The sequence below is a fragment of the Planococcus citri genome, chromosome 3, assembly GCF_950023065.1.
Source record: "Planococcus citri chromosome 3, ihPlaCitr1.1, whole genome shotgun sequence".
NCBI lineage: Eukaryota > Metazoa > Arthropoda > Insecta > Hemiptera > Pseudococcidae > Planococcus > Planococcus citri.
Window position 1 is genome coordinate 46,519,339 of NC_088679.1, and position 13,248 is coordinate 46,532,586.

Consider the following 13,248-nt stretch of genomic DNA (forward strand, 5'->3'; position numbering starts at 1 on the left):
TCTCACATGAAACGTCGAATTAGCGAGTTTTCTTTAAAATTTTCTGTCGAAATGTAAAGTAAGGATTTTTTTCATAATTTTTGGGGTATTTTAACGTTAAAATTTCAACGAGAGATATTTTCCACTCAATTAAATAATGAAACTTTTTCAAAATATCTACTTCCATTTATTTACAAAAACTTGTAAACTTTTTGAAATTATTTCTTTCGGAAATTAAAAACTTCTTAAAGAAACTAAAACGTAATTTTGTGTTTATTATTCTTCGTATTAATTTGAGTTTCGGTTGTGTTGTTTTTGTAACTTTTTTAATTATCAAGTGGGAAGCCTAACAGTGATGAAAAAAACCGAGTAAAAAGAAAGAAGAAAAAATTAAAACCTGTTAATAAGCTTTTTCGACCAAGTTGGTAAAACTTATCGTTACAATTTATAAATGAAAATCTCTCTTGTTTGTCGAATGACGGAAAATTTTAATGATTTTGATGAATTACGTTCATTTACCAACAGATTTTTCACGAGATGGGGAATTAAATACAGTACTTTTTCTTTTCAACGGAATAAATATTGAAGAATTCTTTCTTTCTTTCTACTTGTACAATGCTACCTATCTAATTAGGTAAATGTGTGAGATAATAGATACCCACAGTAACTTATATTTAGTATAGGTACTTTCATTTATTTATTTAGGGAACCTTATTACGTAGACTCAGATTTGAATTTCAGCCATTTTTTCGAAAAATTCAAGGAGCCCATAATCATTAGTATAGTCCTCAGTAGTCGGTAAATACATATGTATTTCAGCTATTCAACCTCAAAATTCGTCATATTATTCATTTTCAAAGAACGCAAATAGGTACCTAAATCCAATATTTTTTATGACCATTTTTCAAAAAAAAAAAAAAATGAATTGATCCTAGTGAAAGAAAGTAGGTAACTCTTCATCGTGAACAAAAAAAAGCTGTCGTTTAAACATTATTGAAAACATTACAGTACCTGCCTAAGTATGTTTATAGATAGGTAGGTATACATACTTTCTTTTTAAGAGAGTAATTTTTAAAATGCTATCTCCTCCACCAATGTCCTTAACCCTGATCAAAGCATGAAAAAATTCAAAATGACGTTATCCCTAAGGAGAGTAAGACCCTTCAATTTTCATCAACATTTTGGGAAAATTCAACAGTGAGGTTATCACTCAATGTGTCACTCTACCGGATAATGTTTTTGGTTTTTTATGAAAACTGGAGGCCCTTGCACCATTTAAAAGTGTTGAGATCCTATTTTGAAAATTACGTAGTTCATTAAGAAGATGGATGAAATTTATCTTTGTATTTTTTTTTCAAACTAGAAATGATAGTGTTTCATTTGACTTTGTTTTGAAAATTTTATAGTTATTTTGCTTCAATCAAACGCAGTGAACTTGTAAAAAAAAGAGCGAAATATACCCTTATACAATATTTTTTGTTCCACTTGATGTAAAATAATACTTTGGATGAGTTAGACCTCAGGAATCCAGGGGATTTTCTGCGGTACATTTAAGATGATTTTTGAAAATCGAGAATCATTTATTAATACTTATTTTAAACCTGTCCTATGAAATCAGCCCTAACAAAACCATCATCGTAGGTATCAAAACTAAATGTCCAAAAAGTTTCTAGATCATTTCCCCCTTCAATTTAACCGGTAGATAACATCATAAAACTTTTTTAGCAATAGAGCACATTTACTCGCCATACACCCTATTGTCTACGAGTCTACACACCATTGAACAAATGTTTCCAAAGTGTTCCAATTAATCCTCGATTGTAGAAACCTGTTGCTGGGTGAAAATGTAGAATAAGTATATCAAAGATAAGTATCAACTTTAGTTGTTCGATTGTTTAGTGGAGTTTTGAAAAATCGCGCAACCTATCCACGTACGGAAATCAGATTGAAAACAGCAAACCTGTCTCGAAAAATATTGCCATCGAGTTATAAATGCGGAAAAAGGAAAAAGAACGAAATGTTTAACGCTGTATCTTTTTCTGTTTACCCTTCTCACCGTTTCCTCGTCGCCTTCTCTAGGGGAAAAACTTTTGTTGTTGTTGTTTTTTTTTATGTTCCGATGCTGAAAGAATGCTGAAAGAATAACGGTACGCGTCGCGAATAACAATCTTTTCGGTAACTTTTTTTTGTTGTCTAAATGCATTTCTGTTAAAGTCCCCTGATGCAATTCAAAGGTCAACTTTTTAAAACATTTTGAAATGTATGATTTCTCCAGAGGTATAATAGGAATAAAGACGCCTTTTTTTTCGTTCGAGTAAAAATTGAAAATAAACTGGTTCGTGCTAATACTATGGATACCAAGTTTGTATGCTCACCACGAGCGGTTAATTAAATTATAGGTGCAGTTTTGTTGACGTACCTACCATACGGAGATAGCCTTTGTTTACAAAACACTATACATGCCTTGCTCTCGTTGATAGCAGTACCTACAGATATACCTATGCATTAAACTAAAAGCACAGCATCGCCGTTTCAAGACGACAGTAAATTAAAAATTACCTATTCTATTAAATAATTAAAGGTTACAGTTTTCATATTTGCTTGAGTAACCTCGCGACTTTAAATTATCGAACACAGTTTCCAATGTTTATGAAAATTATATTCCATTACAAAGTTTTAAGTTAACTTTAGCTAATTATTAAGTACTCTAATAACTTTCCGCAGGCAGTTAAGCTGATGTTGGATGATTTCTAACTGGGTGGGCGATATCTCAACAACTTTCTGATAAAACGTATCTACCATCTATCGTACCTAACCTACCTATTTATATGTGTGTAGGTCTAGTCTATGTTCCATGAAAATGGAACTCGTGCATGTAAGGTAACAGAGTTTAGTTCTAACAATGTAGCTTTCGCAGTTTACATTGTGAAATGAATTAATTCGCGATAAATACTAGTATTTTTTTATATGCACTTTCATGTTGTTTGATATTAGCTTCGCTAACGGCGGTAGTATTAATAGTAGTTGAGTTGAATTTGTTTTTGCTATAAGATTGTTTGTTTTGTAGGTTTAAGTGTGGTTTGATTAGAAAAGACAATCGTACTTACCGAATTCAGCTCCTAAAGGTAATTTCAAAAGATGTAGGCAGTACAGAGCACGACTGCACGAGGATTTTCAAGGTTAAATGAAAAATTCTCTTCTGTTGCTTTACATGTTTTAAAGGCTACCTAATTTTCATGTACCTACCTACCTACCTACCTACCTATTTGTAATACAAATTTTGAATTCATTATTGAATCAATGAAGTTTTGAACCTTTCTTCTCGCGATTTTCAACTCACTCAGACTCCTTTTAAAAATTGATGCATGATTTTGAAAATTTTGATCCACGGGTAATCTCGCTTTGACTCTCTAATTCGTTATTGAGCTAAAAAGCTCCTTCTATCGATTAAAACAAAATTTTTATTACGTAATGTAATCATTGTAATGACTTACCTACTACAGTACCCTATGCTCGGGTTTTTCAATAGGTACGAGCCTAATTTTTTAATACTTATTAGAAGGAACGAAGAAATTTGAATTTTTTGGGAATGAAAATTCTAATCATAAGGTATTAAAAAGTAGGTATAGGTAGATATATTTTTGGTTTTTGAAAAAAAAATTAGGCTACCCTAGGTACATTTCAATTCTTGCTTGGTTTTTCTTTTTCATTTCATGACATGAGCTTCGTTGTTGTTCACACCCTCCCCCTCCCCACACACTTTGCCACACCTTGTTGAATTTTTCACTCACAATCAGTAGGGAAAAATAATCACTCTCAATACCTCCTTTGTAAGATAATCGAAAGAAATTAAATAAATTCGAATGGACATGTCTGCATAAAAAATGATAAAGTATATTTTTCATCGCAATAAATACATACGGTACGTCTACGTATACTAAGATACACACATCATTTAATAGTAATCGCCGTATCTTTGAGAATAACCGGAATAGGACGCTGATGGATAATTATTGGAGTTATAATATTGCTTTTTCTTTAACAATGAACTACGAGTAGGTGGTAATTTGGGGAATTTTCGCATCGGGGGTCGTTTAAAATCGTGTGTATTTTGGGGCTGCGATGACTCATCCATGGATAAAATCTGCGGTATCATGTCGATGAATTCTTTCACTTGAGGTGGCAATGAGTTAAGGTCGGTGCCACTTTCACCCGTGGAACTGACTACCGTTGGTGTTGCCAACTGGTCCGCGTCACTCGACGCTGGAATGTAATTAGGTGGAACTGCTGGATAAGGTGATGTAATTTGGGGACTAGTCTGATTGCTGTACGGAACTGGAGCTGAAGTGTAGTTCATCGTAGATGATAGGGAAGGTGTTGGAGCAAATGGCATGTATGGCATTTGATACGGTGGCATTCCTCCATACATCATTTGAGGATTCGTGTTGGCCATCGAGTATTGCGAGTAGTATGGGTTATAAGGAGTACCATATGGCGATACTGGAGCGTAAGGATATCCTTGAATAGGAGCTTGTTGAGGAAGATTTGAAAATCCAGGATAAATTCCATAAGGGGATGTGATTGGATTAGGTGGAATTTGCGACGGATATGTTAAAGGTGTTGCTTGAGGATTAGTATAAGAAGTAATCGTATTGGACGATTGGGATGGATATGTCAAAGGTGCTGATTGAGAAATGCTGTAAGGAGATGCTGTTGGATTAGATGGAATTTGGGATGGATATGTCAAAGGTGCTGATTGAGAAATGCTGTTAGGAGATGATATTGGACTGGATGGGATTTGGGATGGATATTGCAAAGACGGTATCGGGAAGTTATTGTAGGATGTGATTACATTGGGTGATACAACTTGGGAGGATGGGTGTATCAAGGGTGTTAATTGAGGATTGTTGTTAGGAGATGTAGTGGGATTGGATGAAATTTGAGATGCCGGTGTTAAAGTTGCAGATTGAGAAACATCGTAAGCAGATGTGATTGGATTGGAAAGAATTTGAGATTGTGACGTTCGAGGAGTTAGCTGATACGTACCATAATTAGATGTAATTGAGCAGGAAGGTGTTAAAGGGGAAGTTGAAGTAAGTGGTTGGTTCGGTGGAGGAATTTGTGCAGGGATATTCGAAGTACCATCGAAACTAGGAGTACTATTAGGTGAAACGATTGGATTTGATGGTAATTGTGGCTGATCGAATGACGATGTAGGTTGAACATTTTCTAAAGAACTCGTTGATAATACGGCAGGAAAATTGGGCTGGGAATTCAAAGCAGGAGCAACTGAGTTTGCCGAAGGAAGTGATTGCAGAGCAACAGGTGGTTGTTGAAGTTGTCCTTCCTCGGCCGTTTCAACGGCCTGGCGAATAGTTCGATCGCCATATCGAACTCGGCTCACAACTACCTGTAATAACGTTAAAATAAAAGAAGAAAAAATTCAATATCAAAAAGTTGGAAAAATGAGTAGGTACTAGGTACCTATAAGCATGCACCTATGGTGAAGAAATCTTGTTCACACTTTAACGACGATATGAATCGTGAATATAGAAAACGCTTCCCCTAATTTATTATTCCAATATTAAAAAAATCAGAAACCAATTTTTTATTTTTATTATTACACGCTTGCACGTTCGCTGGTTCGTTTTAACATAGCATGCTGCTCGAGTGTAATTTAACCCGTCAAAAGCGGAAATTTATTTTTCAACTTGGTCGTCTTATATTTCAATAAACTGAAAAAAATTATCTATTAACGTATTTTGAAGAGTTGAAACTTTTTTTTTTCGCCCAGAATTTTATATCAACATTTCATAGCGCACAGATGTGATAGCGATGCTTGCACTAAATGCATTTTTATGTTTTTCTGCGAATTTTCAATACGTGTTCTTTTCTTTTGCAAATGATAAATTTAAAATCGAAGACTTTTTTTACCATCTGTAGATAGAATTTAAAGAGCGTTTAGTCGTATAGGTATTATTTTATATAGTTGCCTAAAATAAAAGCTTACCTACTCTGTAAATTGGTGGATAGTTTGGGTATATGTAGGTACCTATTTAATTCATAACGTTTCGCAGACATTGCGTGTATTATTAATTAACATCTAGACTAAACGTAAACATACCTGTGCAAACGTAAATGTGAAACACAATGTAATTATAGCTTTCATACTGTTGTACTCGTTAAGGATCTCGTACGATTCAATAGAATTGTGGAAGTATTAATTTTATATACTTCTAGTGATCAGCATACGAGAGCATTTATCCCAAAATCATGTCAAATCGTATTGATGTGCGATTACTCATCAATGATATAAATTATCAGTAACACCTATAGCGTCTTTGATTGTCAATTTTCGTTGATTTTTGCGTGTAAATTACGTAACTTATCCGACATCCAGATTATCTGCTATTGGTAGGTATTGAGAATATAAAGATAGGCGAGTATTAGCGTTAGAACACCTTTGAACATGTTATAAGCAGGCTGAATTTTACATTGAAATATTTGTTCAAGTTTCACCACGCTTGTAAACCTAACTAACCAATTTAATTTCACGGTAAACAGCAAAGCCATTCGAGTCCATTAAAGGAAAGGGGCTGGAAGAACTTTAAGCGATATCGTTGTTGCAATTTCAAGTGCAGTTCGCTTATAGCATCTCTATGTGTGCCTACTGCTCCTTCTCTTTGTTTCTTTCTCTCAAAGTTAAATTGCCTCCAAAAGGTAATAGAGTGATTTTACGGTCGGCTAGGGTGAATAGTTATAAAAGAAGAACGTATGCGTCAGATGGCATGCACTATGCTGTGGGTGCCATCTTTGATAATATAAGGGAGACTGCAACGTCGGCACTGGTAGGTAGTTTATTCAAAATTAGTATCAGATAGAATAACTTACGATATCGTAGGTACCTAGCAAAAATATTGTTCGAAGAAAAAAAAACAATTCGACGTCTCAGCGGTGAATGAACCTAGTATAGGTATATTAGCATTGATTTAATGGTAAGTAAGCATAAAGTACACACCAAGTTCTCAGTAGACAAGTACTAAAAGCAAAAGTAGATATAGGTAAGACTTCGGTACGTGTAAACCTGTAGGATACCTTTGGCTAAAAAATATGTTCACCATTCCGAACACATTTATTTGTATTAAACCCCATTAAAACCAGTAGCTATGAGACTATTTTGGGATTTTCCCGTGGTTCCGTTAAGCTTCTAATTGAGTTTCAGCCAACACAAATTAAATTTTCCAACGAGCAAAAATTCCTTTAACGAAACCCGCTTACTGTTATAAGTTCACCTCCATGTCTTTAGGCAGAATTCGGTTCCCAAGATATGAGAAATAAGCACACGTGACCGACCTCTCAAACTGAATTATCGTTTTTATTTTTGCCTGCTGTTATATACTTACTGTTTCTGTACACTTTTCAATTCTTTTCATTCACTTTGCGTTGTTCTATTCTTTGTGTATTTCCTGTTTTCTCGAATGTCGATATTGTAGAACGAATTAGGTGATTTTAAAAGTAAATATTAACGAACAATCGATAAATGATTTTTTTTTTAGATTAAAATGCAAAATAAAACTCAATTTAGGGGACTGGGGTAGTGCATGGAAAAGCTCCAGATTTCCATATAATCGGATATGTAGATTGTATTATAGAAATTGATTAAGGTGTCGACTATTTTAAAAATTAAAGGGTGAAATCACACACAAAATTTTAAGAAGTAAGAGTCCAAACCCATTTTTGATCAATTGGAAAGAGAGCAACAGAAGGAGCTACGAACGCATCTTATTGGAAAGATGAATAATTTTTAACGAGTCCTACTTAAGACAATGTTTTGCCTTGTACTGGTGCTCAAAGTTGAAAAAAACTCCAATTCATTGAATTGAGTTCATTGATGAGTTTTCAAATTTCACTCCTAAGAAAAACATGTACCTACTTATGAAATTTGTTCATTTTTAAAATGTGTGATTCACTTTGTAATTCCATTATTTTTTATCCTAATTGGGAAATTTTTTTCAAAATTAATTCATTTGTAACGCATTCAATTTGCAATTTACTTGAAAACTCATTTGATAAAATGTTTATTATTTTTTATTTTTACTACATTTACCTACCACACATTAGAATGACTTGCCTAATATGGCCGAAAAATCATTCCGACTTTTTTTCGCCAAAGGACGTTTGCCCCTTTGATTTTAAAATAGGCAACACCTTCATCTTTATCGAACAGCCAACATTCGCTGTATCGAACTTTTTCGCCCCCCCCCCCTTCTCCTAGCATACAATTTCATCATCTTCAATCTCAAATTTCAGAACGAAGTACATAATTATTTTCAAAATCAATGCGTTAATGTGATCCCTGATTTTTGATTTCTCGGCTGAATTTCATACCTAGTGAAATTGAGAAAATTATTTTTGAAAAATTTCTCAAATGAATCAAACCTCCAATTTTAATTTTTTGAGAATTATAAAGATTTTGTAAAATGAAACAAGTTTCCAGATAATTTTCAGCTATTTTTTCTCAATGTACCTACAAAACCACAATTTTTCAATATCACCTGTAGGAGGAGGGCGACAGCGAGTGCAATAATTCGCTCTGGCCTTGCGTTTTTCAGAGAGCTTGCATTTAAAAAAAATCTGTGAACTTGATTTTTAGAAGAAAAAGTGCAACCGTCATTTTTGAATAAAAATTAAAATTTTCATGTTGTTTTTGAAAAAACTTCATGAATCAAAAGCTAAGTATTGCACTTTTTTTAAAAATCTTGTGAAAAACTTTTTCGAAAAAAAAATCTCTACAAGAGAAAACCCTCTCTCCAAAAATTATTTGTCGCGAAACAAAATTTGTTCTTGACCTCGATTTTCACGAAGGAAACTTTTTACGTACTTATTTAAAAAAACTTTTTCAAAAGGAACTTCTCAAATAAACTTTTTTTGGAAACAAAATAATCAATTTTGGGGGGCGGGGGTTGGAGACTTCTTTAAGTATAGGGAAAAACTTGTGAAAAAATTCTGTTTTTTTTTAACAAACTCATTTTCGACCTCAATTTTTGAAAATAAAACATAGGTAGTTGTTTTTGAGAGGAAAGTGGTGTGAAAAATTTCAGGAGTCCCTCATCTTGCCTCGGGCTCACATTAATTAAAAAACGGAAATAACAAAAATTGCAGAGATTTTTCGAAACGTAGCTAGTCCCTTTTTTTGATTTATAGAAATCTTTTTCTCATATTCTTGGGCTTTGCGCAAATTTTAAACATTTCTTTTAAATGAATTTCTGAGGTTGAAATTTTGACCACAGAATCAGACAGTCTTTCAGTACTTTCTATGCCTAATAAAAACTTGAAAATACAAACGTTTTCATGTGGAATGGAATCAAAATAGACAAAAATTATCTCCGTTCCACGTTTATATTTTTACTTTCTTCGTCCCCACTGCGTAGAAAGTCACAGTCATCGTTCATTTTGAAAACTAATTTCAAAATAGTTTGAGCCGATGTGGCAGTGTTGTTGAAGTTATCACCTAAGGTTTTTTATCTTTGTCAAAATTTAATCCTTATGTTGTTCAAAATTAACTTCCGAAATGATGAATTTTTGATATTAATTTGGCGGAATGTGTAATAACGTTGCGACTCCTGTTATAAAGATTATCTTCCTTGAAAGTGTTAGATATACGTGCATTGTCTCTTTATTTCCACTTGAAAGAAATGATTTCTTTGTTACCCTGAATTGCACTGATTTAGATACGTACTCGTACATACCTCCCAACAGTTTACGTAGAGAGTGATAGTGTATGTTATTGTGACCTTGGTTCGTGAAACGTGCTTATACAACGAGTTGACAATTTGTTGATTGCAGTTTTATGCTCGATTAATAATATAATAGGTGAAAAAATTTATTACTATGCAAATGGTGTCTCGTATAAACTTATTTTACCTAAGTATCCCAGTGGAAGACGATATTAAACGAAACTTTATAGCACTTAAGTAGACCAATGTTTGCTTCTTATAGTGCAAAATTTCAAAGAATAAATGTCCCCGTAGATTAATAACGCCTATAAGGGAAAATATTTAATTTAAATTTTAAAAGAAACGTTTGCGTAACACAGCGCAAAAGGTTCCTACATCTTGAGAAAATACTTACCTACCAACATCGAAACAATGAACGAATCATTATTGCTATATAAAATTATTTCTTCAGATTTTCCTACCTACATGAGTACATTTTCTTACAACTAGGTAAAAGATTCTTTCCTGATTTTTTTCATGTCTTGTAAATGGTGAGGGATTGACACGTTTATAATTTTAAGCGCATGGTAAAAAATTTAAATAAAACTGTAATCAAGTAAAATGTTTTTTAAAAAAGGTACCTATTTTTGAATTTCAGCTATGATGGCAAATTGAGCTTTTTATGCAGATGAATTAGTTTTCTTGGGGAAAAAAGCGACGAGGGAATGTTATAGTTAGGGTGGGTTAATACTGTTCAGTAAGAATATTAGTAGAATTAGGTACCTACCTACGTACAGTATCGTCGAGTTGAAGGTATTAAAATAAGTAGTAAAACTCACCGTGGGCTCATCATTCAAACTCTTCGTCGTTTACTTTGTTTTAAGCATGGTGCAATTCTTGTATTTTTTATTCGATATTCGTAATCTAAAGCTATGGAGCATTTTAAGAAGGTATTTTGGTCAAATAAACTTCTGGCCTGAATAAATCTGAGAATTGCTCACTTTTTACTATTATATGTAACATTTATGGTTAACCAATTCGTAATTTAGTTTTTCAAAATGACTTATTTTCGCCGAAAGTGTAACCTTTATTTTGAATATTTAAATAGAAGAGTAAAAATTATATTTCCAATTTTCAATAATTTCTTAATTTTTTCCAAAAAAAAAAAAAAAAAATAGTTGAAAATTATTGAAATTTAAATAAAGAGAATAAGTGAGAAAAAAGTAGTAAAATTATGTCAGAATAATACCTCAGAATTGATTTTAAAGCTCTGGGTAAAAAAATGTTTTTCTAGTAATTTTAAAAAGTACTTAGTATTTTTTATTGAAAATGCTTCTAAAATATGAATAAGGAACTGGATTTCAATATAAATAATTATGACAGTTATTGAAATAGTAAAAAAAAAAAATTAATTAAAATTGATTCAACCACATAAAAAATTAAAAAACAATTAAAATAAAGCAAGTTATTGCAACAAGTTATTCTAAAATTTATTCAATATTGAAAACACAAAATATCATAAAAATATGACTAGAGTTTGAGAGATTATTTTGTACTCGCGAAACAAATTCACGTCAAATCCAAGACTCATTTTTAAATGAGCAATGGCATCTTGAGAATAATTTCATTAAAACAACTGCGATAAGAAATAATAATTCCTTCACAGTGAGGTCTCTACAACCACATTCATGAAACTGGAGTGGACTAAACGAGTGCACTTTTTGTGCGATAATAATACTACGTAACTAAAGTCTTTCAAAAAGCATAAGTAAAAAAATATAAATAATTTCAAATCTATGATTTTGGTGATTTTTGACATCAGGACATTTCAAATTCATCGCTATTTCACTCAAAAAGATTTATCTCGATCGTAACTTTTTGAATCAATATTTCAACCTTTCGTAATTTAATTCAATATCTCAATAACGAAACTGAACTTTGTAATTAACGCGGAGTTGGTAACAATGATTTTAGACGGTCTGATTTGACAAGATGTAACGAAGAATTCAATTTTTTCGTTTCGTGATCCAATAGTAAAGCATCCAACGTAGGGTTTTGAGAGACGGTACGTAATGAGTCAGCTAAAGTTTCACGAAGCTGTCTAATACGAAGGTTTTCCGCAGGGCTTTCTAGTAAATACCTCCTTTTCAGTTTCATCTCTTGATCTAAACGCTTGCGTAAATTGCTTATCTGAAAATTAGGATTAAAAAATGACATTTTTTAGCAATCAAAACAGCGAGAGGTTCCACGTAAGTTAACCTTTTAATTAGGTACTTACTTCATTTTTCAGGTGTTGCACTTGTTGTCGATGTGATTGCTCTCTAGCTTTGAGAAGATGTTCGGCGCGCAATTGACCTGCTCTGTATCTTTCCATGTCATCGCTCCGATCCATGGAGATTCTGGTTAAAGGAATTCATTAAATGACGGAACATGATTTCAGGTAATTAGATATCTACTTCATTTAGTATAATTACCTGGAAAGATCTTTAGCACGTAGACGAGCCAATTCAGCTTCTTTTTCAGCTAACTGAGCCTCGAGTTGATTACACCTCTGCTTCAAGTCCTTATTCTCGTGCTCAAGATAAGACAAGTTAAGACTCGAAGTGGCACCAAAAGCGTAATTACTAGCCATAATATCGGAAGTATCCATTTTATCGTGACTTTTTCCTCTTTCCTTGCTTAGTTTTTTCTCAACAGTTTTCTTTTCTGATTCCACCCTTCTTAGCTGAAACGAAAAAAAGTATAATGTGAAAAAGTATCTGAAAGGCGCTGGAATCCATATAATCATTTCGTGTGTGTTTATTGGATAGACTTACCTTCTCTTCTAGCATTTCAATTTTGCCTCGAAGCTCGCAACACTCGATTTGTAACTTGTGCATAGAGTAAGTATCTTTATCATCCAAACCGGTTGATGAGTATTTAGCGAATCTTAATTGATCTTCAAGATGAGCTTTCTGTATATCTTTACCATCGAGTTCAGACTGAAGTGCGCAGATTTGTTCAGCTCTTGCTTTACATTCGGCATGCATTTCTGTCAGCGCACGTTCTGTTCTTTCTAATCGTTCAGTCAACAACCTTCTTTCATTTTCGTTATTACTTAACGTTTTCTGCAGCTGTGATGAGAAAATATTTTTTTTTATTTAACATTGTGACATGAATAAAAATAATGTTAAATAAGTAGTTTCGATTAAGTATACTTGTTTGATTCTATCATTTGTTGAACTCGAAGAGAATGCGCAATCTGAAAGAGATTTTTGTAAGCTTTGAATTTCAGCTCGTAAATCTGCTTCCACAGAACTGGCGATTTCTAGGGATGAATGCATTTGATCTACAGATGACTGTAAAGAATCACATTTTTCTTCAAGATTTGCAATAGTCCTCGTCTGAGCTTCCAGACGGTCTTGCATTTTCTGTTGAAAAAAATATATAGCGTCAGGTAGAGAGATATTAAAAGTAAATTATTATTATTTTTGTTTTTAAACTGAAAAAAAATTTCACTTTTCACTAGACCACAGTGCATTCGATTTTCATTTCAATAGAAAAAAACATTCAG

At 33.0% G+C, this 13,248-nt stretch overlaps 2 protein-coding genes across 4 annotated transcripts in view; both read right to left on the reverse strand.

Moving 5' to 3' along the window:
- Positions 1-3,851: 3,851 nt before the first annotated feature.
- On the reverse strand, positions 3,852-6,226 carry LOC135840483 (mucin-2-like). Its single transcript, XM_065357061.1, has 2 exons — positions 6,104-6,226; positions 3,852-5,389 (listed from the first exon to the last, which is right to left on the reverse strand). Exons 1-2 carry the CDS (start codon positions 6,146-6,148, stop codon positions 3,935-3,937), a joined length of 1,500 nt encoding a protein of 499 aa, XP_065213133.1. The 5' UTR covers positions 6,149-6,226; the 3' UTR covers positions 3,852-3,934.
- Positions 6,227-11,160: 4,934 nt separating this feature from the next.
- Positions 11,161-13,248, reverse strand: part of Root (ciliary rootlet coiled-coil, rootletin) — a 45,580-nt gene continuing 43,492 nt past the window's right edge. For all 3 annotated transcript variants that reach the window (XM_065358174.1, XM_065358175.1, XM_065358173.1), the window contains 5 exons: positions 12,893-13,105; positions 12,512-12,808; positions 12,170-12,420; positions 11,974-12,094; positions 11,161-11,885 (listed from right to left, as the gene is read on the reverse strand). In XM_065358174.1, the coding sequence (XP_065214246.1) occupies positions 11,640-11,885; positions 11,974-12,094; positions 12,170-12,420; positions 12,512-12,808; positions 12,893-13,105 (1,128 nt within the window). In that variant the 3' untranslated portion in view covers positions 11,161-11,639. The remainder of the gene's footprint in view (positions 11,886-11,973; positions 12,095-12,169; positions 12,421-12,511; positions 12,809-12,892; positions 13,106-13,248) is intronic.